This window comes from Rhizophagus irregularis, chromosome 18 (assembly GCF_026210795.1).
Source record: "Rhizophagus irregularis chromosome 18, complete sequence".
Classification (NCBI taxonomy): domain Eukaryota; kingdom Fungi; phylum Glomeromycota; class Glomeromycetes; order Glomerales; family Glomeraceae; genus Rhizophagus; species Rhizophagus irregularis.
Window position 1 is genome coordinate 1,300,683 of NC_089446.1, and position 11,506 is coordinate 1,312,188.

Sequence of the window (11,506 nt, forward strand, 5' to 3'; positions counted from 1 at the left end):
TATAATGCAACATAAAATGATATTGATGTTAAGGAAAAAAGTTTGGCACTTCCAGGTCAGTGAGGAATGAAGTATAATAATAGGAATATAAAACTGTATTGGTAGTTCAGCAATGTGTTAAGCCATAATAGATAATTAAACACGTATTATTTATTATTGAGCCAAATAAAGTTTGATGTCAACACAATTCATTAACGTTATAAGTTTATAATCAAACTTTAAATTATAGCCATTTTAAAATTAATTAAACAAAGAATCCTGCCGATTTTGAATGTACGGATATCTTCAAAGCAGGGCGTTATGAGGTAACTTGATAAAATTTTTTTACGTCATTTGATGAATTTTTATTGGCTGATTATTTAACATGTTAGAATTGTAAATTGTAGCAGCGGAGACAAAGAATTATCGAAAAATCGAGGAGTTCTAGGGCGTTTCTCTATGGTGTTGAAAACAAAATGATAAAATGATTTCGAGTAGGACTTGAATTAACTCAAAGAGTATTGAGAAGAAATGCCCTTTATGACATTAAGAATTTTCTTCCTATATGAGTATATTTTACTCTCTTTTAAAGTATATTATATTATTTTATATTATTTTTTTTTTCAATAAAAAAACTTGGATTAGAAAACTTTACCTGTCTCATGTCAAGGCGAATTATAGGAAGAATTTCGATTATTAACCGACTTTCATTCATGACGAGAGTATTATACTGGAGTACGAGTAATTTTTCGATCCGTAGAGGAACAATAGTTGCGCTTTTAATAAGAATTATATAATTAATCAACGTCTTAATGGACTTATGGTAAGTTTTATACATTTTTTAAATTGCTTAAATTTCAAAATTTTTAACCCTCTTTTTTTTCAATAGGACACATACACATAAATAGCTATGATGATTGCAATCCGTAATCCAGCATAACGCTTGGACATATATGTATACTATATAATGAGAAACGGCTATCACTTCCAAGGATTGCGAAAGGCGTACAAATTATCCAATCCCGACACGGAAGGTAGTGACAATAGATAACAATACGATTTCTTTTGGATTTTGTAATTGGAATGAGTATAATTTAAATCTCTTAACAAGGAACAACTGGATATCATCCTGCTCATCAATTGATGGTAGGTGGAAGCTCTATCATGATGGTAATGATAACAGGAGAGAAATTTTAATCATTCATAATATTAAAATTGATTGAACAAATTTGACAAAAAAAAAGAACATTTTAGCCGTGACAAATATTTATACATACAATGTGCATAATAAGAAAAAATATCAAAAATAAAAAAAATATCTATTTACGGAACATATGTTACTTAAATTATTTTTAAAATAGCTCATGTCATTACAGGTATTATTTGTTTATAATGACGTTTTCTCGAGTATTGATATTTTATATAATTTTCAGTATTAATAGTTGACATCTAATCATTTAATTAGACTCGTTAGAGTTGCCAGAATCACCAGAGTCATCAGAGTTATCGGAGTCGTCGGAGTCATCGGAGTCATCGTCATCGGACTGGCCAGACTCACCAGAGTCATCAGAGTCATTTGAACCGTAATCACCTTGCAGAGATAGAACTGAATTATCGTTTGGCGTAAGCTTTTTTCTGATTTTATCCGTAAATTTTCCTATCAGATTTCTTTTTTTATAACGACGTGTAAAAACTTTTGCAGGAGTAAAAACTTTTAAACCATCTGGATGTTGTCTACAGATCATAGGGAATGCACAAACTTCAACAACCAAATTTTTAATATCATCATCATTCCAACTGCCTTTCATGTAAGATTTATTGACTTTTTCGTCATTTTCAAACCAACGATACTCGGCTTTTGGTTCTTGAATGGGTAAACGAAAATAAAAGATTTTAACAGCATTTCGAACTAAATCTTTTGCTAAAGAATTTACATATTTCCTTTTTTCATTATCCTTAATTCTACGAAATTGGTTCATTATCTTATTCATTCTTTTCGAGATAATGTCAATAAAGTTATGTTTAGAATAATTATTTAAGGGTTTTTTGATATCATTAAATCCTCTAGTGCCAAGTGCAGTATAAACTTGCTGACGCAATCTTATCGGTATGAGACGAGTTATTTCATCATTTCCAAGACGATTATTATAAAGTTTTTCCATTAGACCAGTCAAATACGTAGCTCGATCCACTATCTCGGATTCAAGATGATGATCTTTATTTGAATACTTGAAATTCATGAAAAAGTAATTCGCTTGGGTAAGTATTTCTTCAAGCACATGACGTTGTAATACAGCTTTGATAAGTGGTTTATTTGGTTCTTCTTCAGAAATATTTGTTTGACATCCATACTTATTTAAAAGCTTTTTTGCTTCATTTATATTAACATTTATTTTAGGTTTCAAATTTGTAACGTAATTTTCTAAAGTATCATGTAATTCTAAAATATCTTTATTAAGTTTGACGCTATCACCTTGATCATCGACATTTAAATCAAAATTTGTTGCTATACCAAGGGCTGACTGATATTTTGACGCCTCAGCCTCCAGATTTTTATTCTTTTGTTTCAATGATTGATTTTGAGATTTTATTTCCTCTAATTGTTGTTCTAACTCGGTACAATGGTTACAATATGAATTAACACCGTTCTCATATTCTTTTTGCTTCATCTTTAAATCGACATTTTCATCATCAAGACGTTTGTTACGTTCAGGTTCTTTTTGAATTTCTCGTGAAGTCATAGCTGTTGATTGGATGATGCAGGAGGCTTTTTTTTAAACATAAAAAAAAACTTGCGTTTCTTATAACGAAATAAACGGAAGTTATATACTTGGGGATGTGAAACTATTTTCTAAGCCACTTTTTCTTTTTTTCGATTTTTTTTTTCAGAATTACGTTAAAAAAAATTTTATTGGTGTTTCAAAATGCCCCGTTTACGGAAAACAAGAATAAACAAGAACCATTTTTAGTTATATTATGGCGCAATAAACAATAAAACAAATTAATAATATTGATTATAAATCATGTAAACGTCACATTTAACCAAATTTTTATAGGTTCACTAGTAAAATTATGATTACTTAACAGACCTTGGGAATATCTAAGTCACCACAAAATAAATTAAAAAATGTTAATTGGTCGTTATTTTTATTTTACATATCAAATGACCTAAATATTACCTCACTTACCTTTCTACTCTACCTATTATGTCGAATTAGGCGCGTCATTCATCCAATTCGAAAAAAGTTAAATTATATGTAAACAAATTGTATAACTATTTATATGTACTTGATTGGTTTTTTCGGATCATAATTTTTTTTTTAAAAAATATAAAAGAAATTCCTTTCCTTTCTTTTTCTTGTTTTTTATTTCAACTGTTATTCTGTTAGTCTGTTACAGTTATGATGTCGAATAACGAAGATGATATTATAAGAAAGATGTTGCAAAATGATGACGATGAAATTCGAATCATAAGAAATTTAATGCAAGATGATGATGATGACGACGAACATATTCCTATTATGAGACCAATGCTACCAGATGATGATGATGATGATGAAAACAAGGACATTCGAGTGGTCGCCGCTATAGGTTGTGTATTTTACCATTGCAAAAATAATTAATAAACTTGAAACATAAATTAATTAAATTAAAATATATATGTATATTTCATTTTTTAGATTTCGGGACTACGTTTTCGGTAAGATAGTTATATAATCGACAAATTCAATAAAATGTTCTAAAAATATTCTTTTATGATTAATAAATTTATATTATACAGGGATTCGCTTACGCGTATAAATCGACTCCTTCAAAAATATTCATACATAAAAAATGGCAAAATTATATTGGTTATTTTAAAACTCCAACAGTGTTAAAATATAATGGATCATTTAATGCAATGGATTGGGGATATTCCGCATTGGCTGAACAGCCAGAAAAACAGAATAATAAGAAAAAGAAGAAAAATAAAAAAAAGCAATCTATTACTACTCACATTGCGGAAAGATTTAAATTACACTTGTGTAAAATGGAAAATAAAGATAAAGATAAAATATATTTACCAAAGGGTTTAAATTTTAAAACTGCTATAACTGATTATCTCAGAAAAATGGGTGAAGTTATGAAGGAGACTTTAAATGATTCTGGGACAGAAGTTGATTTCTTCAAACAAGTTTTACTAATTATGACGGTAAATTCTCTTTTTATTGTCACTTTAATTTGAAGCAATATCCTTTTACTACGTACTATATGTAATTTCATTAAATATTATGTCTATTATAGGTTCCAGCTGAATTTGATAATCAAAGGATAGGCGTTATGCGTGAATGTGCGTTTAATGCTGGGCTAATTCAACATAAGAACAGTCCACATTTGAAATTTACAACTGAACGTAAGTACAAATTATCAAATAATTAATTTGTCATAGTAATAATTAATTTATTTCCCACGTGATTTTTTTTTAGCCGAGGCTGCTGCGGTTAATTGTATGGATATTTTAAAAGAACTTGGTGTTGGTGTTGATAGTAAGTATCATTATCATTTTAAATTTATAACTTTGAAAAAAAAAATTTTCATTTACGTTTTTTATTTTCCAGAATCATTCATGGTTGTTGATTGTGGTGGTGGAACTGTTGACTTAACAACTCGAAAACTCTTAGAGGGTAATAAACTTGGTGAAAAAATCAAAAGAAAAGGAGGTTATTGTGGTGGAAGTTTTGTTGACGATGAATTTATTGAGTTTATTAGTCGTAAAGTTGGCCACTCGGCAATTAAACTTTTGAAAGAAAATAATTATGGCCAGTTACAATATATAGTTCAAGAATTTTGTAGACGCATCAAATTCCCGTTCACTGGAAAAGAAGCGGATTTTAAACCATTTAATTTAGACTTGGAAGGTAATTTATAAATGTTATGACATTTTGAAATTTTATCAATTTTATTAAACTTTTTTTTTTCTTACTTAAATAGACTTATGTCCGGTTATTAAGCAATATGTTAAAGGCTCTGAACGTAATGAAATGGAAGAAGAAGAATGGACTATCGAATTAAAATTTGGAGATATTAAAAATATGTTTGACGTGGTGATAAAAAAAATTTTAGATTTGATTAGCGAACATCTTGACGAAAGTAATGAAGAAGTTTCAGCTATGTTGTTGGTTGGTGGATTCAGTGAATCTAAATATTTGCGGGAAAAAGTCAAAGAAAAATTTAATAGCAGAGTGAAAATTTCTTTTCCTGATAGTCCAGCAACAGCAATTGTTGAAGGAGGTAATTTTATATCGATTAGATATACCTCTTTTTTCTTTTGGTTCAAACTCATATTTATTTCATGATTTTATTAATCTTAGCTGTTCAATATGGATTGAATCGTGACGTCATTGCCACTCGTGTCTTGAAATGGACATACGGTGATTATTTAAAACTTTGACATGAATTGTAATGAACATTTACTGACTTTTCTTTATCTGTACTAGGTACTGATGTCGCTCGTATGTGGAAATCAGGTGATCCGGATGATCGAAAGATTCCGAATGATGGGTTTATGGGTATGGGTGATAGAATTATTGAATTTTCACGATTGGTAAAATGTGGTGAAGAAATTCCCGTTAATGCAGCAATTCCAAGAATATTTACGCCAGGACATGTATTTCAAAGATTTATGGGTTTAGATATATATATTACTGACAAAGAGGATGCAGATTTTTGTGATTCAGATGGTGTAAAACCACTTGGTAATTGGGTTATCGACTTACCCATAACGTTTAGTCCAAGACCCATTCTATTTTTCTTGATTTTTGGCGAAATCGAAATTAGTGCCATTGCTGTGAATTTAGAAACTGGTCGTAAACATGAAACTACATTTAAATTTGACGAAGATTTTTAAAGATATTTTTTTATGTAAAAATGTAAAATATGCATAAATATCTTAAAATATCATAGTTAATACTATTTTATAAAAAATTGTTATTTATAAACATGCTTTGACAAAAATATTTTAATACATTCGGTAATTTTGACTAAAATTTATTTATAATTGTTGTAATGATACTATTAAATGTCGCATTTTGTCCAACACTTTTATTTTTTTTTAGACCTTTAGTTAAAAATATTATTTTTTATTATTTTTTATTATTTATTTTGTTTAACGGAAAATGGCTTCCCCTGTAGAAAAGGTACAACGAAGGATATTTGCAGAATTATAGTAATTCAATAAGAGATATCGATATAAGAATTCTACTGCATATAGTTTAAGATGTAAGTGAACAAGCAATAGGTATATAATAAGCAAAAGTAAGGACCAAACAGACGAAAACCCTATAGAAAAGTAGGTTGACTCGACATTACCTCATTTTTCGTCATCTATTATCCTCGTTTTCTGTTGCATTCGAATACTTGTATTTTGTTATTCAAATTTGTAGTCGTAACACTATTTACTAACTTCTACATTCATATCCACTATTTTTTTAATTATCACGATAATGAACTGACATTAAAATATCACGTGGAATTCTGAAATTTCGTTTTTATTTTTTTTTTATGGTTATTCACCGATCTTTACTTTTTATTCGAATTATTCGGATTTCGTGACCCCGTAATCTTTCCCTTTAAGAGCCGATCCGCCTACGAACGACAGAAAATTACTATATAAATTCGGGGCGAGGTTATTATAAAAATGCCAAAATTGGCTAAATTTTATGGGCTATAAAAACCGCAGATCATCATGCTGTGGCACCAAAATTCACATGATGATTCCTTAAATGTCAAAGATGAAAAAAATAAAAAAAAATTGAGAAATTTATTTATTTGTTCAAAACTTTACTTTGAGGCAGCGTCAGATTTGACAGGTATGTATATATATATATGTGAGAATTTCAAGTCGTATATTACGTTATTTTAACATATATGAACACTTAAAATTATGTTCTCATGTATTTTATATGTTTGAAACTACTTGTTTTATATAATTCTAATATTTTCTCTTGCTTTTAGTTCACATGTTACTATGATCTCTTTCTATTTTCATGAGGAGTAACCCGTAAATTAATTTCAAATGGTGGAAGTTTTGGTATATGTATTCTTATCTAGTTTTTCAATTTGAGTGCATCACACAAACTCTTAGCATTAGTTTGCAAAATATTATTAGCTTTTTGAAAGTGTTGTAACAATAATATAAAAAAAATAACATACAATTACCAGAACAATAGGTAATAATGGCTTTTAGAAGGATTTATATAGCAGATAGGTTATTTTAGGTTGAATTTTTCATTTTTAGATCTTTTCTATTTGTACGTTAGTTACGCTTGTTTTTAGCCAAAAAACCATCCCTTTGACAATAATATTTGAGTAATTTTCATGCGTGAAGCAATTTTACTGAATAAATGAATATTTAAGACACGGTAGGTGTCAGATTTTAGCGTTTATTGTGAGTTTCTATGTGAAAATATTTTTCTCGATATTTTTCTTGGCATTTTTAAGTTTCATCACATGACTTGGTATCACAACATGATTTGTGATGATTTTGATTGGCAAAATTTTGCCTATTTAGTTTATTTTTTGCAATAAAATTTCCCCCGAATTTATATAGTAATTTTCTGTCGATCATAGGCGGATCGAATCTTAAGGATATTGAATAAGCGTAATTTGGAAATTTGTATTATTTAAAATGACAATTTCATTTGAAAAATAAATTTTCAAATTTTTTTTTTCATTTTTAACAAAATGACACATATATTTCAAAGAAAGTCAAAAAACAAAAATACTGAAACTAAGGTTCCTCCAAGTTCTGAAACTAAAATTTCTCCAAGTTCTGAAAGTAAAGTTTCTTCCTCGAATTCTGAAACTAAAATTCCTTCCTCAAGTTCTGAAACTAAAATTCCTTCTTCGGGTTCTGAAACTAAAGTTCCTTCTCCAGGTTCTGATAATGAATCTGTTGATACTTTAAGTTTAGAAAATGAAACGTTAAGTTTAGACAATGAATCGTTCATATCATTTAAAACAAAAACTAATTCAACTGTGGATATATCATTAAAATCTATCACTCAATCCTTTTCTAACCTTAGTATTACGTTTAAAAGAAAGAAGGAACAACTTATTACGACAGTAAAAGATAAATTAAAAGGAATTTCTTCTTTAAGTTTTAAAAATGATTTTAAGAATTTTATTGATAAAGAGAAAGATAAAAAATTAGAAGATAACTTTTTAGGTTATTATGAATGTATAATTCCTAATAACAAAGAATTATCCATTCCAAAAATTTATTTATCTACAGCTAGAATTGATTTACATGAAGAAAAATCCGAGAATTCTGAAAAAGCAAAACGTTTAGTTTTAACAAAAATTAAAGAATCTCCATATAATCCATTTAATAATAATATAATTTCATTATTTATTATTACTGGTAAACATGAACAAAATTCGAATGGTACAGGATGGACTGGAATAAAGTATAACAAATTACCTAAATGGATGTTGGATGACTCTATTAAATATGTAGTAAATTGTACACCTGTGAAAGGACTTGGAACTTATAATGTATTTGTTGATAAAACTGAAGATACAAATATATTTAAAAATATTGAATTAAATAAATTGGAAGAAAAAGCAAAAAATGAGAATGGTTATGTTTATAAAATGATATTAGCCGGATATTATATGATAGGAATTAAAGAGAATAATTCTATTCCTATAAAATTGATCCCAGAAGCTGAAAAATGGTATAAAGAAGCTGTAAAATGGTGTCAAAAAGCTGCAGATTTAGGATCTATAGAAGCAAAACTATGTTTAGGATATATGTGTTCTATTGGTTTCAGTATATTACATTATGATCCACAAAAAGCTAAAAAATGGTATAAGGAAGTAATCGATACAATTGAAAAAGCAGAAGCAACAGATAAAAAAGCAACAGAAGAAAATGCAACAAATGAAGTAACAGAAAACGCGAGTAAAGAATTAGTAAGAATAGCGACTAGAAATGTGGCATTGTTGTACCATAATAGTTACGTTATAAAACCTTTTGAATGGAAAAATTTTGTTAAAATAACCAAATTAAATGAGTTAACTTTTAAAAAGTTAACTAAACAAAAATTAGAATTAGCAATAAAATGGTACAAAAAATCTTGTGAATTGGGAGATAGTCAATCTGCATATAATCTTGGATTACTTTATGAGAATGATCAAAAAATTAAAAATAAAAGTGAAGCAGAGAAATGGTTTAAGATGGCCGTGCAATTTGATAATAATAATTTATATGCAAAAGCTAAACTTGGAAGAATTTTAATTAATAAAGGTAATTCAGATGAAAATGAAAAAATGGAGGGAATAGAAATGTTGAAATATGCAGCAGAAAATGGATTGGTTATGGGACAAACATTTCTTGGTGAAGCTTACGAAAGAGGTCAAATAGGAGAAAAAATAAATGATAAAGAGGCTATTAAATTCTATTTTAAGGCTGCTAAACAAAATCGTGGATATTATAGTCATGTTGCACAACTTCGTCTTAGAGATTTTCGTGCTTCAAATAAAATTCTAGCGGGTGAAGAAGATATCGAAAATGTTATAAAAATATATGTAGAAGAATTAAAGTATTATTATGACGGTAAAGAAAAAATGCTTAAAAATATTCATTGAAGAATATAAACTTATATAAATAGTTTTGTACAAATTTATTTCTTTATTATATATTAGTCGAGTAGTTTCATTAACATTGTATTTTCACTGAATATATAAATAAACTTAAAAAATTGATATACTGTGAGTATCAATTGTCAAATGACTATTCGATTAGATAAAAGGTTGTAGGTATGCTAAAGCACCCGTCCTACATATGCAAAAATTGATTTATTGCATCTCATTCCTGATAAATTAACACTTTATTTGGAGAAAATCAATAATTTTGACAATATTTATAATCAAAAAAAAAACATATACAGTACGTGACTATAAAAGTCATGTTACGGCGAATGATTTGATAGAAATCCTGATTATGTAACGTATTGTATTTAATATATCACGTGTTTTGCGTGTTTTAATAAAATGCAAGATTATTCTACACATATATAGTATAACGAAGATAATTCTGTAAATGTTCCTTTCGGAAGAGCTGCAGAATGGTATATAGCAAACCATTCTTTATTAAAAGATAGACGTTTAAAGTCTCAAAGTAGACTGTATACTTCAGAATTAGTTAAAGAAGGGTATATTACTATTCAAAGTAGAAGGCGCAGTCGACTTTATGGAATGGCAAACTATAACTGGAAAAACAAAGTCTACTAATAGGATTGATGATATAATTTCATTAACTTCAAAAGTTCATGAACTCCTTGAAAAAATAAATTCTAAGATAAAAAGAGATAAATTATGTTGTCATGGATTAATGTATTGTGCTGGAGATGGAAATGTTTGCCAAAGAGTTTGTGGAGAAGTTGGTAAATGTAGAGCAGGTTGTAAAAATTCAGAATTTCCGAATGGGCTTAAAAATTATCAAGACATGCATTTATGCAAAGTACGAATTATAAGTGAAGTTCGTTTTCATCATTAACTACGTCTCATCCTTTATTAAAAACTATACAAGGATTTCATATTCCATCAAATATGATAGTTAATAATCTAACACCAAAAATTAAAAGATTGAATTTATTAAGAAATGTACGAAATAATTTTCTTTTGAGTAGAAGGAAGTATTAAAGACATCAAATCAAAATTGTTAATGTCAATGAATGGCGCTAATGAAGAAACTCTTTCTAAAGCATTAGCTAATCAAAGAATGATCTGTACAGATAATAATAAATTAAGGCAATTAATTGCTCGTGATGATAAAAGATTAAAGGATATTTCTGGACCTTTAACAGGTGCACTTATTCAAAAAAGAAAAACTAATCAAATTCGTAAAGCCAAACGTGGTGATAGAAATGTATGCTATGTAATAATAATAATTAACTTTTTTATTTGATGTAATAGGAAAAAGCTGTCCTAAATGAATTTAACATTGCTTTAAATACTTCTTATACTAATCAATCTCCTACTTCTTCAAGTACTTTTCAATTTCCTACTCCTATAACTACAAATTTTCATCCTTCCTTATATAATTCATACACAAATCCCCTATATAATTTACCTTCTTCTTTGCACAATACACATACACAAATTCTTCTTTAAATGGTTCATATATGCATCTTGCTAATTTATATACACATCCTCCTACACATCCTCCTACATACCCTTCTTACCTTTCTTCTTACCCTCCTTCTTAATTTGTATACGCAACCTACTTATTTAAATAATTCAAATACATCTTTATTAGAAAATATTAGTTCTCCTTTTAACGTCTGCCACCTTCAAATACAAGATAAATTTTAAAAAAAGAATACGTATATACAATAAATGTAAAAGCAAATATTAATAAATTTACTATTTTAATACTCAGTAATCTTTGTAATGACATTGCGAAAACGAAAATATAAAATATACAGTATTGGAAAAAAATTTATTAGGTATATCGTTAAAATACATTAAGAAATAGAATCCG

General features: G+C 28.1%; 5 protein-coding genes across 5 annotated transcripts; 4 read left to right on the forward strand and 1 right to left on the reverse strand.

The window, feature by feature from the left end:
* Positions 1-1,072: 1,072 nt before the first annotated feature.
* Positions 1,073-2,834, reverse strand: OCT59_009926 (uncharacterized protein). The gene has a single exon (XM_025320587.2). The coding sequence runs from the start codon at positions 2,718-2,720 to the stop codon at positions 1,437-1,439; it is 1,284 nt and encodes a 427-aa protein (XP_025171044.1). The 5' UTR covers positions 2,721-2,834; the 3' UTR covers positions 1,073-1,436.
* Positions 2,835-3,290: 456 nt separating this feature from the next.
* OCT59_009927 (uncharacterized protein) lies at positions 3,291-6,053 on the forward strand. The gene is made up of 9 exons (XM_025320586.2): positions 3,291-3,570; positions 3,660-3,679; positions 3,761-4,171; positions 4,264-4,372; positions 4,446-4,505; positions 4,578-4,877; positions 4,951-5,250; positions 5,331-5,390; positions 5,457-6,053. The coding sequence occupies exons 1-9, from the start codon at positions 3,381-3,383 to the stop codon at positions 5,864-5,866; spliced, it is 1,860 nt and encodes a 619-aa protein (XP_025171043.1). The 5' UTR covers positions 3,291-3,380; the 3' UTR covers positions 5,867-6,053.
* Positions 6,054-7,701: 1,648 nt separating this feature from the next.
* On the forward strand, positions 7,702-9,609 carry OCT59_009928 (uncharacterized protein; the record flags this gene model as incomplete). Its single annotated transcript, XM_025320585.2, has 1 exon — positions 7,702-9,609. One exon carries the CDS (start codon positions 7,702-7,704, stop codon positions 9,607-9,609), a length of 1,908 nt encoding a protein of 635 aa, XP_025171042.2.
* Positions 9,610-10,213: 604 nt separating this feature from the next.
* OCT59_009929 (uncharacterized protein) lies at positions 10,214-10,519 on the forward strand (the record flags this gene model as incomplete). The annotated part of the gene is made up of 1 exon (XM_025333581.2): positions 10,214-10,519. One exon carries the CDS (start codon positions 10,214-10,216, stop codon positions 10,517-10,519), a length of 306 nt encoding a protein of 101 aa, XP_025171041.1.
* A 168-nt stretch (positions 10,520-10,687) lies between these two features.
* On the forward strand, positions 10,688-11,136 carry OCT59_009930 (uncharacterized protein; the record flags this gene model as incomplete). The annotated part of the gene is made up of 2 exons (XM_066132676.1): positions 10,688-10,891; positions 10,939-11,136. The coding sequence occupies 2 exons, from the start codon at positions 10,688-10,690 to the stop codon at positions 11,134-11,136; spliced, it is 402 nt and encodes a 133-aa protein (XP_066000296.1).
* Between the last annotated feature and the right edge of the window lie 370 nt (positions 11,137-11,506).